This window comes from Protomyctophum parallelum (assembly GCF_964188405.1).
Source record: "Protomyctophum parallelum genome assembly, chromosome: 4".
In the NCBI taxonomy this organism is placed as follows: domain Eukaryota; kingdom Metazoa; phylum Chordata; class Actinopteri; order Myctophiformes; family Myctophidae; genus Protomyctophum; species Protomyctophum parallelum.
This window is the reverse complement of record NC_139700.1, coordinates 16085096-16104393: the sequence shown is the minus strand read 5'-3', so window position 1 is coordinate 16104393 and position 19298 is coordinate 16085096. Positions and strand designations below refer to the sequence as shown.

Here is a 19298-nt window from a genome sequence, read left to right as displayed (position 1 = left end):
ATTATATGGACAATTGCACTTGCACACTCATCATGGTGGATTTGTAAAAGCTCATTTCTCACTGTCAGACTGACAGCCCAACCATTAAGAGCAAGACAGAAGTACGTTATTAGTACTATTACAACATTAATACTAAGACCAGTCATAACTGACTCTCGAACGGCCAACAAAATGACATTTAATACTCAAACACAAAGGTTCGATGAAAAACAACAGTCAACGTGTTTTCACACAATACAAGTTTCAGCCTTTTACATAAATGAAAATAATTGTTTGAGAACCATGGCATAGATCAAATCAATATACATATATTATTCACATGGTCAAAGGATATCCTAGGAATATAATGAATAAAACTAAATACACATACAGTACTGTACTGTAGTGACAGTACAGCTTAGTATACGGGATGTCAATCAAACACACATGGCATGTTAACTGTATTGTAATCATGTATTTTAAACAATGTGTAAAAATGTCATCATTAAAAAAAGATAAGCAGGGCTTCATTCTAGCATTCAGACCAGTAAGTCACAACCCTGATCCTGGGATGGAAGTCTACTTATCTTCTGCCAGGTAGTTTTAATTATTATTTTTATTATTAATTAGATGACTACAATGAAAGCTGCCAGCTGTAAACTACTAACTTACACTGCACCATTCACTTCTCTCTCACACGCACACTCACACAATAACTAACTATCAAACCATTTGCTTCTTTTTATGTCGGTGGGCTTGTTGGTAGTGCCCATCAGTTTCCTCTTGTACTGGGCCACCAGACTCTCGAAACGGGCCTCATCTTTACTCCGTCTCTTGGGCATTTTAGCACTCTGGAAAACACAGAGTAATTTTTATTGCAATGATGCAATTCTCCTGCTCACTCACGGTATTACCATACAAATGGCACAGACTGACACCGAGCCATGTCTATAACCCATTTTATATATTGGTTAGCTCGTCTTCAATTTATGAATGAACACTGTACTGTACTGTACTAGCCCTCCTCCCTGGCCTGTGTGTGTCTGTGTGTTAGGCTGTGCAACAGTGACACTTGGTGGTGAACAGACACTATAACGCTCTTTTCGTGCTTGGACAGACAGACCCAGGGACACACATAGCCGTCTATAGGAGTGGTTTCACCACTTACAAGGTTCTGCCCAAAAGTGATGGTATACTGGCTCTGGTGCTATACACTAGGTTTTCAACTGATTGTGACCCAGGGACCACCACCTTGACTAAGAATCAACCTGGGGACCACTGTTATGTTGTAATGGGATATGGGCTAAGATTAGTGCTTTCGTAACACTTGCTATGGAATACCGTTTCTCAAACGATGGTCCACGGACTTAACTGATACAGTACAGTACTGACACATGTGGCCCTACTGTATATCTTGGGCGTGCCTTAACCTTTATCCCTAAACTATTTTGCCACATTTTACTATCTTGAAAGATATTTTAAAATAGTTCAACTAGCTGATCTACATCCACACACTATGATCTTGTAGATCGGCTATTTTAAGTAATTTAATAATAGTAATATTATATAATAATAACTTTATTTGTATAGCACTTTTCAAAAACAAGTTTACAAAGTGCTTCACATACAATACACAAACAGGCAATTAAAATCAACAATGGATTTGTTTATGTATATAGATACATATAGTAAAAAAATGTCAAATACGTGCAAGATATAGCACATGATGACATGATTCTATGGGCACATTTCCTATTCAGGCAAGCTTCACCACTTCACCCTTCTTGAGATTCTATTTCCCTTTTCTGTGGAATTTCTTAACCTCAGACTTCATAGTAATTCTGACAACATTGACACACTTCCACGGAACAAGTGCACAGACGGATTAGTTCACTGTTCCGTGGCTACATTACTAAATGCATGGTCAGGGACCACACGCAATACCTTCACGGACCACCAGTGGTCCACGGACCACCTGTTGAAAACCCCTGCACTAGGACACTTTTAGCTAATGTTTGTTCAAAACTAATGTTTGGAATGGATTCAGAATCATGAAAACCCCCTAGTTTGACATGTCACATGATACTTAAAGCATAATAAAATTTAGAAAATATTGCCTTATAATAGGTCGTCAATGGTGGCATATTGGATTAAGGCAAATTTAGGGTATTTGCAGTGAGCAGATTAGGGTAGATTTTTTTATCCTGGCTAGTAGACCTAATGTCCTGTCAGAATCAGGTGAGAAACTACCTTTTTTCACTGACGAAAACTAAATGGAAACTAAACGTGATGACAAAAACAAAGACTAAATATATTGACATTTCATCAACAAATAAAAACTAGACTAAAATGTTAGGAAGGGACTAGTGGACAAGAGATCCAGTCAGAATACGTCATTTTACACTTTGGCTGCATGCTGAAAATAGCAGATCTACAAACTCATGTCGCGAGTTTGAAGATCGGCTATTTTCAGCAAGTGTAAAATCAGTCTTTATACGATGGCATCAAGGTCTGCCAAAATATATTAAAATCTTATGATATTTAGTCGACTAAAACTAGACTAACACTAAAGCATTCCAGCCAGGTGACTAAAATATGACTAAAACTAAATGAAAACTATTCAAGAGACTATGACTAAAACTAAAAATCAACACTGGAACAAATTGAAGGAAATCTTGAAAAGAAAACAAGAAAGTGGCCGCACACACTGATAGCCAAAGTGCCAATATTTTATTTAAGACATGAAACCAACATTTCGTCCGTTAGGCCTTCATCAGGGAATAGTTCACACTTCAATCAGAAGGGAGTGAGAGAACACGGGTTCTGAATAAGACTGGTCTAATTCAGAACATCAGAAGTTAGAACCCGTGTTCTATTGGCACTTTGGCTATCAGTGTGTGCGGCCACGTTCTTGTTTTTAGCCAGGTGCAACCTGTCATGTTGAGACCATAGACTGTAAAAAATATGGACAAAGCGTTCCCCGGGTCTAACATGAACGTAAAATGAAGCCTGTAATAATATGCTAATTCCTGATGTAAGTCGCCATCTTTGGTACCAGCTGGCCATTGGCTGGCTCCGTTTTGTATACCAGCTGGTCATTGGCTGCCCAGACAACGAGGCGGGACTTCCCCCCTTCTTCTCCGTTGGTTTTTATTTTGACTCGAGTGGGAGGGGAATCCCGATCATAGACTGTAATGGTAGCCACGCCCCTCAGAACATACGCGATGGTTTTTTTTTCTTTATGGTCATTTTTTTAATTAATGGGACCATAATTTTCCAAAAAGAATATTATGACATTAGAAATGAGACTTTAAACTAGTGACTGGAAGAAGAAAGTATTCATGACCATGTTTATTAAGGTAATACAGTCTAGGTGAAGTTGGGCCAAAATACATGGGCCTCTATGGAGCTATGGGGCTTTTTGGGTCCGGTCCAGCGCCACAACAGGCCATTATATGAACTACCGATTTCAAATGAGGCTTCACGAAATATCTGGCTGACTGCCCCCCTGGTTGAGACTAGTGAGGATAGATATTTAAAAAATAGATGCCTCATTGGCCGCTGTTCGTAGGAGCAATGTGTGTTGAAGGAGGGGCGGAAGAATTTACATTGGGAAATTGGAAGTACGCCGGAAGTAAGGCGCGTTACATCACGCTGCCACTCAAGTGATTACTGGCCAATCACAGCGCATCTTTTCCAGGACTTACAGACCCGAACATGCGCTCTGTGACACACGCTCATGCTTCTGCTTTCATGATTGGCTGCATCTAAGCCAATGGGAGATAAAACCCATAGTGAGCTTGCTGCACCTGGCAGTTATGACGCGAGTCATTCTTGTTTCAACATTCCCTCTTCATACTGGCTCTGGTAAACAGAAATAGTAGACATTCTAATATGCCTACTAAACAACAGTCAACCAAAATAAGTTATTGATCTCCTCAATGATGAATAATATATCCTGGAACTCCTATTCCAGCTTGTTTTGTCCTCGTTGGAGATCAATCCAGTGCAATTCCATGTGGTGGTGACAACACAAATCACATTTCAAATGATACACTCACATGTAGTCATATAATGGGATGTGTATTACTTGCTTTGGCAATGTGAACATGTTTTCTCATGCCAATAAAGCTCCTTTGAATAGAACACCAAAGTCTGACGTCAATATCGCTAGAGGGCGCTATTCCACAGGTTTGTGTATATTTTATTTGTATTATAATTCCCATAGGGAGATCTTAGATCGCCTCATATAAGAACTGTGTGTTAAATAAACAAATCATCCCAGCGGTTTCACTCATAGTTTACCGTTTTTCATTTTTATTGTTAAGCTATGCGTGTCCAAATCCCGGAAGTGATAGCATGTAGTTTAGCCTCACTGCAGTCTGAGGATGATTGTCGGGAGCATTTTTATTATTATTAGCTCGGATTGATGTTTTATAAGATCCCAAGCATGGTATTTTATCCCATTTTGTTCAGAAAAAACATTAATAACCGTGCGTGCGGCTGTGTGCATGGAGGATTCTGATGTAGGCTGTAACCTGATCTATCATGAGAGTACAAATAAATATATATATGATTTTTAATTCTGGATTAAATCATTAACTAAACCAGAGATATATTGTGCTGGCAAATAACGTGTTAAATGCTGAACAAACAATCAAATAAAATGACATTTCCGACCCAGAAGGCTGATACTAACACAGATGGTCTAATACCAGGCACAGCGCAGATGAATACAGGTTGGGGATACTCTAGTCTACATCATGAACAGTTAGTGTGTACCTTGGGTCTTGGCAGTGTGGGTTTTTCCATTGTTGGTCTTCTCTGTTTCTCGCTCCTGCTGGGTTGATTCCTGGCCTTAATGGGTGCAGGGGTCTGGCTCTTCCCTTTATCACGCACCCTGAACGCAAGAAAGACAGTTAACAAAATCTGTTGCTAAACTGGCAAAACATTATATCTGCACAATTCTCCAAAGTAATATTTTGTTTCACAATAACGAACGGATAAAAAAAAAATATATATCACTTATTTTGTCAGCTGTAGCACCTTGCCCTCGTCTCCTTATCATTACATAACGGTTGGTAACAGAACATTTCACAACTCATCTCCCCATCATCAGGCTCACAGAGACATACAACTTCAATTAGGAAGAAGATCCAGAGTGGATCCTTAGGGCCGATTCATACTCCTATTTAGAGCCGAATAAAAGTCAGTTCGGCACTGTAGAGCCTACAATGTGACGTAATTTGACGTCGGGGGGCGGGTACCGTCCTAAAGTCGGCTCTTCGGTGCTACTGAAAATTTCTGACGAGCCGAAATCATAGGCTGTAAAATAGGCGTATGAATCGTCCCCTAGTTGGATCCGGATCTCCAGATAGTAAAAATAAACAGGAAGTTGACATTTTTATTTAAAACAACAATAGCGTTTATTTATTTGCTAAAATAGTGTCTTTGAGACCTGTTTCACCATGCAATGTAAGTCAATGGATAGACAATTTTGGAATATTAACAGGACCACTATGGAACATATCTCACCAACAACTCAAACAAAAGTGTCATTTTGTTTTGAAGTACCTGTTCTTGGGCCCTCGGTGGGATGGGAGAGGCAGGACCTTCCTCCGTTTCTTTCCATCTTCAAATTCAACATGTTCCACCACAGGGTTGGTCTGGAAGCCCGAGTGATGTTTGCCTTGGCTCCATTTCTGGGGACCAGCTGGTGCACAGAGACACAGCAGGGAACAATGTCACTAATTGGTAGTGTGTGTTATATACACAACAGAACAGAATGCATTTCTAACAAATGTGGGGTCAGTGCCAAGACTTATAATGTGCGGTGAATCATTACTGGCACACGTGTTCCTGATAGTGGAATTAAGTTGTATAAAAAAAAGATGAACAAAGATTTAAAATATGTGGTGAGGCATTACTGTCACATGTGTTCCTGATATTGGAAATTAACAGTTTGACTGTTTTACACGCTTAACCCGCATTTTAATCAACCCCCCTTCACTGCCGAGATTGTTGTATTACCTTTAGAGCATACGCTGAATTATTTGGGCTTTTAATCCGCGAAAATCGAGCGAAAAAAGCTTCCCCCGTTTGTTATGAACGATCGCACCACCCGCCATCTTGGTACACCCGGAAGACGCAGCACAGGACCCTCCTCCATGAGGCGTTGAACCCCATTCGTTTGCATTGGCCTCAATTTCCCAGAAGCCCTAGCAGCCCACAGCATGTGACGATTTCCGGTTTCGTCATCAAAACAAATGCATCTACTCTCTATCTCGGCGGTGAAGACGGATTTTCTTTTTATTTATTACATTACGGCGGATTAAACACATGAAACAAAAGGCGGGGCTGTCGTGTATGGCAGCGACAATAACCTGGAGTAATCTATTCCTGGCACGGAAACTGTTGAAATTTGAAAAAGAAAAAAGAAAATAAATAACATGAATAAAACGTTTTAACAACTATTGGAATAATAAAACTGTAAAAAGAAAAGATGAACAAACATCTGTCACCATACCGTTGTTCTTCCCAGCCTGCCATGGTGACGAGGCCTGGGTTTTAGCAGGTCCAGTTTTCTTTGGGCCAGCTCCAGCTCCAACCACCTGGGAATTGGCTCCACTCACTGGCCCGTTTCTCTGATGTTCCTAGTGAAACGTTCCCGTGTACAGTTTGTTATAGCCATGTATCATGTAATATTATACAACAGGTCGTTTCGAGGAAGCAATGAAAGTCATCTGGCCGTGCTTAAACGAGCATGATGGAACGCCTAATCAAAACATAAATCAGCTGTGCAGAGTCCCTTTTGCGCTGCCTACAGAACTCGCTTATCGGCTCGTTCGCATGCCATTAATGACGGTAAAGCACACCCTCTCGTGTAATATTGCTTAAGTGTGTTTACATATATATTATTGTATGCTGTATGTGCACACGCTCTCAGCAGGGAGGAGGGGTTTAACGACCGTTCATCTTTTACAGAAGCCTATTTGGGTCAAACTCTGTGGACACGTCTCCCGACAGTATGAAAGACAGATGTAAGCGATCAAAATAAGCTATTTAAACATAAACCCGCCATACACGGTTGGAGCTGAGGTGCCTCAGGATGGAGCTTTTTTATTTTTTTGCCTCTACCCCTGGTTAACTCACTCGGTGCTGAAATCGCCTTGTGATGCCTACCTTGCCGAGATCGCCTTTTCATGCTTTTTTTTAATCAATTGATTCCTGTATGCATAACACTCCGTTAACTCCGCTAATGACCAACACAATTTCCAAAGTATGGCACGTGAAAACTGAAAAGACAAACCTTGCTTTTCTGTTGCCGTAGTTGTTTCATTTTGAGCTTCCGTCCATCCTCCAGAGAGAACTCGACAATGGGCCTCTGCAATAACAGAAAAGGCATGAAAGACTCAGTTCACCCAACACAGCTAGACGGGCTTGCTTTATGGAATGTTTGGTTATTAATTACCGTAATTGTGTTCAAATACTTTGTTGCATAACATAATGGACGACAACGTGCGACAGGTTGAGCTTTAGATATTGAAATATATACTGTGTATAAAAATTGCATTTTTGTTAAAGACATTTCACCTATGACATGACATGCCCAAAATAGGGATACCGGGTTTAATGTGGTTAAACTGTAGGGAATGAGTCAGAGTGTGCCAACTTTTCTCTCAAATTTGTCATCACCAACATCGCATTCAATGGTGGCCATAGTATATGTAATGTAAGTGGGCTAAGGCAATGTGATCATTATGTAGACAGCTTTTATCATTGCAGGTCAGTTTTAGGTTTGATAATCGTGAAAGTGGAACATACAGTAACAGTAGCCTATGCAGCAGCGTTCATTTTGTTGACTAAAAGACTAAGACTAAATCAAAATATTCTGAAAAGGGAGGGAGAACAGATTTTCTTTGTAACTGAGGAGCGGCAGTGTCTCAGGAGTAGGCTGGATGGTAACCGCAAGGTTGCCTGTTAGAACCCGGGCTCCCCCAGAGTTAGTGTCGAAGTGTCCTTGAGCAAGACACTGAACCCCAAATTTCTCCTGATGTGCTGGCTAGTGCCTTGCATGGTTTCTGCCGCCATCGGTGTATGAATGTGTGTGTATGAATGGGTGAATTGATGCACAATCTATGTAAAGCGCCTTGGATAAAGGCAGTAAATGCACCATTTATTATTTGTGGACTAGCACAGTGGACGAATTACTTTCCAATGGCCTAAATATCACTTTTACATTGGCACTTTTACATTAGCATCCAAGCGAGTCAGAAAAAAAACATTATGCATGTCCAAAACTTACAAGGAAATGTGACAGCAATCAAACCAAGTTCAATGACCCTGTGGCTTATTCTGTACATGAACTGACTCAACTTGGGACTTATTTGAGAAGGTCAACGAGAACATTGATAGACTCTCCTCTACTTAACTGTATTATGTATATGGGGACTAAGTCAGGTTCTGTGAGAAGAGCACTGTACCAACCAAAATGGTGTGCTGCTTTCCCAACATTAAAGCCCCGTTGAACAGGACAAAAATCCATTTCATGGCAGGTGACCTTGAGGTAACATGTCATCGTTTCCGACCTCCCATTAGTCCGACCGATTACTAACACTATCCCAAACCCTAACCCTAACCTCAGTCTTATGGCTGTTCAGAAGATGTGGAGGTGATGGAAACTTACACGTTTACATGAACAACAAACTGTGACTGCAGTGCACTGACAACCCCTACAGGGAGGAACGGAGCAAGCGGTTCATTCTGAGGAGCCAACAGGCTGCTGCAGATGTTCTACCACCGGTCCGTACTGTATGTTCCAGCATCCTCTTCTTTGATGTGGTACGCTTGGGGAGGAGTAACAACCAACACAAGGGATGCCAACAATCGACAATATGGGGGTGGTTGTGTGTTTGACTGTGTGTGGGGGGGGGGGGGGGGGTTTCATCAATCCTCCGTCACCTCAGCTAGTAAAGATGAGTAGCACATTCTTCCACAGACCCAGCCCTCCTCCACACACCACTGGCGCCTTGGCCAGTCCTTTGTGCCAGTAGCCATGAGGCTCCACCATCAAGCTTGTCCTGCCCCATATGAGAACTTTAAGACCTGCACTGTCTGCTACTGACTTTTGTTTTGAGTACTGACTCCTGCATGGATTCTGGCTAACTTGGACTTCTAGAATGTACATTAGGGATGGGCATACAGTATAAATAAATTCTCATATTCACTGCTTATAAGACTGTACACATGTGACATATCTAATGCCAACTCATTGTTGATAGTTTGTACATTATATTAATTTACTTATTCAGCAATGTTCCAGCTTTCTCACATGCAGAAGCGCACATGCATGTGTACGCACGTGCATGCACAAATTGTATTCGTTTATTTGGACGGGACAGTGCATATTAATGGACATTACATGTGAATTCAATGTAAATACACCGGAATTAGCAAAGACGCTAATTTACATCCACAGTCTCCACACAAAACATAAAAACTAAACAGGCAGACAGTAGTGCACATACAGTATAATATAAGGAAACAAAGCATAAAAACATACACACAAAATCTATGTTTATATGCTTCGTCTCCTATACAAACACATACCTTGTGAGCGCCGAAGACGTCTGGGTTGTTGTTGAGGTGACGCAGTGTGCCGAGGGCATGCTCGTGCTGCTGGAACTCCACAAAGCCGTAACCCAGAGACTGTCCCGACACCTGACCCTTCTGCGGCTTCCTGTCGTACATCACCCGGCACTAGGAACAAAGAAAAGAATCATAGTAAAACAGTACCCCCTAGTGGACAAAGACGTGCCTAGTCAGTTCAGCTATGTCCCATTGGTGCATGTGTCCTGCCCAGCACGTTTTTTTTCCCTTACAAATCCTCTAGTGGCAGGAGACGATTGAGAAAAGATCAGAGAGTGTGTGTGTTCAATTCTCTCTGTATACCGCAGTGTGTCCTCACCTCAGTGACGCGGGCTCCTTTGCTTTGTTTGACTGCATTCAGACAGAGTTCTCTCAGTTTCTTGTTGTCCACAGACTTGGGCAGGTTGTGGATGCACAGGCGAGTCTTTGACACAAACACTTGGACATCCTTCAGCTTTGTCCTCTTCACCTCTTCAAACTGACGATGAAGCAAAGCATGGTGTCAATTTATTTGTATACTTAGACTAGCGCAGTAAGCTGTATAAGTATAATGCATAATTATGTCAGTATTTGTATGCTACAATTACAATTATATGAAAAGTGCAAATACTATTATTAACCCATTAAGACCCGAGACCAGATTCTACAAAATGTCTTTATGACTGTTTTCTGAAAAGACTATGTTTCTATATCAGTCGTTCTCAAAATATTTCATGTCAAGGAGCCCCAGGATTATATAGGAATTTGGTCGTGGACGCCCATCTGAAAAGAAAATGTGTTGTTCAAGGGACTCCCCAGAAGCAAACATTTGAGTTAAAAACATATAAAAGAAAAAAAATATATATATTATAAGATTTGCAAAAGTTTTCACACATTTTCAGAAGTAGCAGATCTACAAGCTCGTAGCGCGGCAATCGGTGCTCCGCTATGAGCTTGTAGATCTGCTAATTTTCAACAGATAAAGTTTAAAAATAATGGTTAAAGTGGTTAAAAGCTATGAGGTGACACAGATGCGTCCTCAGGTCTAAATGGGATAAAAGTGTTATGTCTAGGACGGGTACTGTAGAGAAATGGTCCTCACTCTCATCCTCTTGGCCATATCTGTTGCAGGGACACCCTCTGCAGCTTTGGTACCCTCACGGATCACTGGACAGATGGAGAGAGGAACAGAGAGGGTGAGGAAGTGTTCTGACTGACTATTTGTAATTATTATATGTCCGTAAATAAAGTCAGTGAAGGCCCAGGCGGTGGCGTAACCGTCTGGGCAACCGACTGGTAATCCAGTCGCAGTGTGCCGCGGGTTCGACTCCCGAGCCCGACACGGCCTTTACTGCATGTCATCCCCCATCTCTCTCCCGTTTCCTGTCAGCCTACTGTCTGTCCCTTCAAAAACCAATAAAAGGCGTAAGCCGCAAAAACATATCTTAAAAAGAAAAAAAAGAAAGTCAGTGAAGAGGAGACGGCCATTAATTCCACAGTACCACAGCTTGCCCAGAAGCAAGAATGTACTGTATATAACTGTATATAACTGTGAATATATTGTATTAGCTGATTTTCTTTTCAACAAATAAACAACAATAAACAATGCTATTGGACACCCTGTGTTGGTTAAAAGAAAATATTGAACCAATGAAAAGTATTAAAAAGCGCTTCGGAAAACGCCATTGGACCCTCAAACGTCACCACCTCTCACGCAAGTAATTGACAGTATATAAAGTCACAATACCAACTTTGATGAGGCAGTATTTAATTGTTTTGAAAATAAGGTTCTCTTCATTTCCTGAAAAATGCGAATTTTTCATTTACAGATAAATGTACATTTTGGAGTTAGGTGGTTTCTTCCCGACAGCAGAGATCATCAATTTTGGTTTCACGGTGAGGTGTGATGAGAGGGATCAAAGTGTAGGGTTTACTCACTGCCCTCCCTGGCCAGGTAGAGGTTCCTGGTGCCCGTTTCAACTTTCACCTTCTGGTCGGTTTTTAACTTGACAGCAGTGTCTTTGCTCACCGCTGCCACGACAATCAGCTTTCTGCCGTCTGCTCTGATGCCACCATTCTGAATGAACCACCGAAAGTTAGACATGTAAGAATAGAAGACTATACAATAGGACACAACACATCTGCATCTACAGTATATGTCACAGTATGACCGCTCATTTTCACCGAGGGAGGGAGGCGTGCCGTCTGAAGGCTACTTGAGCCACGAGAGTCAAAGTCACCTTAGGCCGAGTACGGACGGAGTCCTAATTCATCGCCGCCACCCTAGTATCTGTACCTCCAACACCTAATTTCTTATTTTCCAATCGTACTTTAACATATACTGCAGTACAGTAGAATATTTCCAATGACTGCTCAGAAAGTGAAACTAATCCAAACTAACAATCCATTCGTTTGTTGCATCTTACCTCTGCCTCGTCCTCTGCCGCAGCGACACACTTGTCTGCAGCTGATTTCGTCTTGAATTGGGCAAATGCACAACCTAGCAAGCAATAAATCAATGAATAACAAAAAAATCCAACCTGTTTTCTAAAATCAATAAACAAGTTTTACTCAGGCACTGCAGACTGACCTTTGGAGTGCTCTGTGTCTGGGTGGACAACGATCTTAACGTAGTTCAGTTCTCCGAATTGTAGAAGAATTTCCTCCAGCCCTTCCTCCTCGGTGTCAAAGGAGAGGTTCCTAAAATCAGTGAGGTTAAAAAGAACAGCCATCATCAACAGGAGCGAATGAAAACTGTGTCGTAACTAATAAAAATGGAAGGCTAAGGTATATAAAGGCTAAGTATACAAGACCCATGGTTAAGATTAAGAACATGGTGGAGCAGGTCTACAAACCTAATGAAGACCGTTCTGCCCTGATTCACATCTGAAGGAAGAGGTTTCCTTGGTGGTTTCTTCTGACCTAGAGAGAAAAGGCAATGAAGTTTTTTTTTTAAAGGCAAAAGAAAAATAAACATTTCCAAGCAAACAAAATACCATAGAGCAATCCGCCCTTTGTCAAGTTCCGCCCGTGGTCGTGCCCCTCTTCGCACCCTTGGTTGGCATTTTGTGGTTGGACAAAAAACCTTTCTCTCCATCCACTACCATTGAAATAACATGTTTTTCAGTTGCTTCGTATTGATATTCTGTGCATTCAATTCTTATTTTAAACTTAGTTTAGTTTTTTCCAATAATGATGTTTTAGCAAATTCAACATAAACAAGGCAGAACCAGGGCGGACAAGGCAGAAAGAGCCTGCTGGTTAGTCAGTCAGGGACCAATAAGAAGTCTGACAAATAGTGAATTGGTCGAGAAACATACCTGATTCGTCGTCGTCGTCGTCGTCGTCGTCGTCATCATCATCATCATCATCGTCGTCGTCGTCGTCATCATCATCATCCTCTGAATCAAGATTGCTGTCATCATCTTCATCATCTTCCTCCTCCTCACTGTCTTGTTGTTCTTCACAGTCATCGTCTTCCGATGGCAACTCTTCCTCCACCTTCTTCTTAGCTGGTTTTGGGGAATCCTCCACCTTTTTCTTTAATGGTTTTGCAGACTCCTCCGCCTTCTTCTTAGCTGGTTTTGGAGACTCCTTCACCTTTACAGATTCTTCAGCACATGCTCTGTGAATTGGATTGGTCACAAACTTGTAAGACTTAATCGAGGTCATTACACACGTACATAAATCAGAATAGTTTATAAAGTCCTTGGCCCAACACAGGTGACAATAGTATGCCATTTCATCTTTCGGTTTTACCCGTGGAATACACTCTAGCGGGCAAGTAATTTATAAAGTCAAACAATGACAGTCTGAAACATTTCTATGTGTCCAGAATTAATACTCCGATGTCATTGAAATGTATCCACTCCGTCCACATACATACATTACAAGCGCAATCTTTACCTGCGTTTTTCTCTGAATTAAGGCTCAGATTGAGGTGTTATGAGGTGAGGGACGTTGTTAGGAGCTCAATAAAGAAATCCCTGTGACCTCACGCTAACTATATTAGCGCTTCTCACGAAAGAATAGTGACCTCATGGGGGTTAGTCACTGGGCCTTCTTCGCAGCCTTTCCCGTGCATTGTATTTGCCTCGGGATCCCCCAGGAGGAAGCTACTAATGTTGCTCTGGAGAGGGAAGTCTGGAGCTCTCTGGTGGAGCTGTTGCCCCCGCGACCCGACTGCGGATAAGCGGTTGAAGATGGATGGATGGAACCCCATGGGGGACCCCAGGCATGAGGAACAATTTAACCACACCCAATTGTACACTTTCTACCAACTTACGGGTCACAATGAAATGCATTGTGAGAGCAATGTGCTATTTTTTAAACATTGTGACAAATCATTACAATTTCAAATCATTTTGAAACACGTTTTATTGGGGCCTTGGCACAAACTCTTTTTAGATGGTGGTCCTTGACATGTAAACTGACTAATACCAATATCATACATCCGTACAATCATAAATCTGAAATGGATCAGTTTCCTACTTTTTCTTCTGAGGTGTTTCTTCCTCTTCTTCTTCAGAGTCACTCTCAGATGGCGCAGGATTTGCCTTTACCTCCTGTGATTTTGGAGGCGCTATGGTGGAAAAATTTAATGAAACGAATGTGTCTACTGTCAATCGTAGAACAATATACATCGTCTTGAATTCATATATGCAAATGTCCAAAAGGAAAATAAAATCCATTGTATTTAATCAATCATAACTGGTTTGCTGTAGCCAATATAACTACATGTAACCGTACGAAAACGTACATGCCAGCTATTACCTGTTTTGGATGACTGTTGTGTGGCAACATACTTGTCCTTGGGCACAGCCCAATCCACTGCTATTGGACGTCCTGTCAAAGAAACGGCAATGGTGATGCACAAACCACATACAGTAGCATCACATTTACACTGTACAATCAAGTTTCTTCTTTTATGAAGTGAGACCAGACCAAAACACAATGTTTTGCTTTCTACAGAATAGTCTACAGAAATATCTATAGAATAATAATAGAGATAAAGGTTTCGGTCACTAACCTTTGATTTCCTTTAGGTTCATAGCGTTCAGTGCTTTCCCAGCCTCAGACACACTCTTGAACAGGACAAAAGCGAATCCTCTCATCTTCCCATCTATGAAACAAATAGAATACAAAAATAAATTAAAGTTAACTATCATAATAACTCAAATGTGTTGTAACACCCAAAGCAGCATTCACCAGCTTTTCATAAGACAAGAACCAAGGTTGTATTTGTCACTAACATAAAGTATACAAGTGCTTAGTGCAAGCATCGAAATTGTTCAACATCCTACACGTAATAATATATTAAGTAAAATAAATAATAATATAAATAAATAAACTGTGAGAAACACAATATAAGATCTCATCTTAGACAGGTACTACATTAGCTTATCAATGCAGAAGTTGTAGAAATATGCAAATAAATATCTAATAAATAGCAGCAATGTCACAGTTGAATGTGCAAAGGAGTCGAGAACATACGTATTTACCTGCTTTGAGGGGAATTTTGGCCTCAAGCACTGTTCCAAACTCGCCAAAGGATTGCTTCAGTTCACTCTCCGAACACTTTTAACAGGAAAACACTTGAATTACTACAGGTAGAAATAGTTTGCCTTCATCATAGGGGTGCAACAATCGGTGTGTTGTGACTATTTGTATTTACCATTGTATACTTATTGTTGTAAGTATAAAATAAGGCTTAAGTGGTTAATGAGACTAATTACAATGATCTGATTAACAGAGAAAGTAATCGACTAAATAATGGCTAATTGATAGCTGCAACCCTACAAAAGGTGTTTGTGTCGTGAAGAACAGATAAGGGCAGCCCCATACAATAAACATTGTTAACTGTCCGATGTATGCACTGCAGAGACACCGACTCTTCTGAAGAATCAAGATACAGCTTGCTGGTGCTACGCCACCAGATCAAGAGTGATTTGATCAATATTATGCACACTTAGGAACAACTAAATATAAATATTTAAGCAAATGATAAATACATGTTTAGAATAAAATAAATATTAGATTTCCACACAGTAGCCGAATACCTTGAAACTGAGATTCCTTATGATAAGCTTTGCTTTCAGCTGTGATTTTCGTACACCACTGGATTTCGTCTCCTTTCCACTCCCATCGGATTTCGCCTCCTTTCCACTTGGTGCTGGAGGGGGATCCTTTGATGCTAAATGAGAGCAACCCACAAACACAATCCATTTTACATCTTCACTATATCTTCAATATATATATATATATATGATGATATCCTGTGCAACCATGGGATGCAGCACTCCTATGCCCAGCTTTGTCCGTCCCTCGCTCCCTCCCTATGACTGTCTGTCTGTCTGTAATTCTGTATGTTTAGGGTACCACCAGGGGGCGCTGTTGCACCACTTACTTCAGACAGGTCTGATTTTTCATAGAAGTGTAGAAGTCTTTGTATTGATTTGTGCTTTCGTTTGAAATGTACCCATTCTACATACTGTGACTAACATTTTCAATCATTCAATGCTGTTGGACATGTTCCAACTCACCTGCTTTCTTGTTGTCAAGTACTTTCCTCTTTGCCACTGAAAGAGAAATCCTCCGGCCATCATACTGCAGAAGTTCTTTCAAGGCACGCTGTGCGTCCTCCTCCATGGCATAGGTGACATACCCAAATCCACGACATTTCTGGGTGCCTGGTATGGATGATGTTTGAAACAATAACCCTAAACGTAAATACTAGGCATCGGGAATATATCAAATTATACCACACACACATTGTACGGTAATGAACATATTACAAAATGTATCGTTACTAGATTATTATTATTAAAGGATCACTTCACCACTTTTCAACCTATGTTCATATAATAGGTCCTCACTAATAATCATGAAAAAAATGGTGCAATTTTCTTCTACTCAGTCTGTGTCTCATAGGAGGGCTGTGGGCAGTTCAGAAACCGTCTTCCAGTGACATCATCGATGGGGAATACAAGCTAATAAAAACTGCAGGCTTTCTAGTCCTGAAAAGTTGCAATGCGAAAATAGAAGCCATTGTTCTCACGATAATGAAAATCTAAATATTTTTATAAGAAAATCTTGTTTAAAAAAAATCTGCCTAATGATGATGTCACTGGAAGACGGTTTCTAAACTGCCCAAAGCCGTCCTATGAGACACAGACTGAGTAGAAAAGAATCGTGCCATTTTTTCATGATTATTAGTGAGGACCTATTATATGAAGATAGGTTGAAAAGTGGTGAAGTGGTCCTTTAATCATATACTTGGATCAAGTATATCATAGTTTTATGTTGTCTGCTACAGTATCCATATTTCGTCAGGTTACCACCATAATTTCAAGATTATATTCGTTCGTGTTTAGAAAAAGATGATATATCATGCCTCCCACTAGCCCCAGTATGTTCCCTCAGCACTACGCTCTTTCTGTAGCTCCGAGAATGAGCTGAAGGAACATACTGGGGCACTCTAGCCCGGGTCCAAGGCTTACAGCGAGTCAGAGAGAGACTCGCTGTAAGTCCTGGACCAGGGCTAGCCTCACTCTAGCTCTGGTCTAGCCCCTCTCGGAACCCTCCATAAAGCTTTTCTGAAATTTGGATGTCGCTTTGTGTAGGGTCCCTGTTCATATTTATATTTTCATATGGGAATTTTGGAACGCGGACATAAATATGCTCGCTAACATCGTATCTGCTGCGTTTGATGGACTTTTTTTGTTTAAGTTATTCTGAATTCGTGAACTATAAGTACCTATACAAACCGCTGCGAATATCTCCTGTGGCGCAGAAGTTTAAGTATTTTTTGTTTTTTGTTTGACCGATTTGGTCGCTTTATTTCTTCTTGTTTGTTTACCGTTTATTGTACCGCCTCCCGTTGTGCGGTTGGCTTGTGCGGCTACGTCCCTGCCTCTGATCTGCTCTGTCATAGCTATAGCGCCACTAGCTAGCCAGATAGGCGGACCAGAGGCGGTACAATGAGGTGTCAATAAACAAGGAAGGAAGAGAAGAATCAAAGCGACCAAATCGGTCAAACAAAGATTAAAAATACTTAACGGCTTCCGCGCCACAGGAGATATTCGCAGCGGTATGTATAGGTACTTAAAGTTCACAGATTCAGAAGCCCTCAGAGGAAAAAAAGCTGTAAAAGAGCGCAGACAGGCCGTATTCACGGTGTTTATGTTTTATTTATGTCCGCGTACCAGGTGGCAGGGTACTGCTGGAACAGGACTCCATGGTCTGGGTCGTCAAAAATGTCAGAAACTTCAGTACCATTGGGTTCTGCTTGGAGGGTAGCCCTCCAAGCAGAGACCCAATGCATGGGGTCCTGTTGCATCAGTACCATGCCACCTGGTACGCGGACATACATAAAACATAAACAACGTGGATAACGCCTGTCTGCGCTCTTTGACGACATTCTTTCGTGTGAGGGCTTCTGAATATGTGAAGTATAAGTACCCATACATGCCGCTGCGAATATCTTCTGTGGCGCGGAAGCCGTTAAGTATTTTTTATCTTTGTTTGACCGATTTGGTCGCTTTGATTCTTCTCTTCCTTCCTTGTTTATTGACACCTCATTGTACCGCCTATCTGGCTAGCTAGTGGCGCTATAGCTATGACAGAGCAGATCAGAGGCAGGGACGTAGCCGCACAAGCCAACCGCACACCGGGAGGCGGTACAATAAACGGTAAACAAACAAGAAGAAATAAAGCGACCAAATCGGTCAAACAAAGTTTGAAAAAAATACTTAACGGCTTCCGCGCCACAGGAGATATTCGCAGCGGGATGTATAGGTACTTAAAGTTCCCGAATTCAGAATGACGCAAACCAAAAAAAGGCCGTCAAAGGCCGCAGATTCGATCTTAGAGAGCATGTTTATGTCCGCGTTCCAGAATTCCCATACGGAAATATAGTCATGAACAGGGACCCTACATAAAACTCATCAAAATTTCAGAAAAGCTTTATGTAGGGTTCCGAGAGGGGCTACTTGGAGGGCTAGCTCTGGTCCATAGCGCTATGGAGTATGGACCAGAGCTAGCCTACCACGAACTGGACTGAGACACAACTAACTTTTACAAGATAATGAATTTCACCTTTTTCGTTGACCACGAAGCATTGCTTAACAGGGCCAATTTCAGAGCATATCTCCTCCAGATGCTCGTTTGTTGCAGAGTCTGGCAGCGATTCAACGAATAAAGTATGTGCTGCTGGCATGGCTGGAACTCGTGTGTACTGCTCAATACGACAAGCTCGCACACAAAGACGTTAACTGTAGATAATTACAGTTAATAGACAGGGATAAGATCTAACTATATATATGTCTTCCGCGACAAATACATGTTAATATAAAAAAAAATTAAGTTGAAAAATGACAGCCTAGTTCAGAGAAAACCGGAGAAAACGCGTCGCATGTTTACATGTGGAGGCAGCCATGTTGCGTAGTGCGTAATAGCAGCGGAAGTTGTCATAATCTTTTTCTTCTCCTGAAATATCTAATTAGCGCCCCCTAAAGCAAATAATGCTACATGCATTACATGCCTCACGTCACTAGGCGGAGACAATGCATGCATGTTTGTGGGGTTGGTAATCACTTGGTTGCTTTTTCCATTGCTAAATAGATTAATTTGATTTCATTCAAACTAAATTCTGATTGTAAATGTAAATCTGGCCTAACACTCTAGACACAGAG

The 19298-nt window shown here is 41.2% G+C and overlaps 1 protein-coding gene across 1 annotated transcript; it reads right to left on the bottom strand.

The window, feature by feature from the left end:
* Positions 1-162: 162 nt before the first annotated feature.
* On the bottom strand, positions 163-19042 carry rbm28 (RNA binding motif protein 28). Its single transcript, XM_083764189.1, has 20 exons — positions 18703-19042; positions 16149-16295; positions 15666-15799; positions 15108-15183; positions 14636-14728; positions 14380-14451; positions 14098-14188; positions 12927-13231; positions 12462-12528; positions 12197-12306; positions 12033-12106; positions 11545-11683; positions 10709-10773; positions 9947-10105; positions 9589-9738; positions 7289-7363; positions 6506-6632; positions 5554-5692; positions 4762-4879; positions 163-830 (listed from the first exon to the last, which is right to left on the bottom strand). Exons 1-20 carry the CDS (start codon positions 18821-18823, stop codon positions 696-698), a joined length of 2397 nt encoding a protein of 798 aa, XP_083620315.1. The 5' UTR covers positions 18824-19042; the 3' UTR covers positions 163-695.
* Positions 19043-19298: the final 256 nt, after the last annotated feature.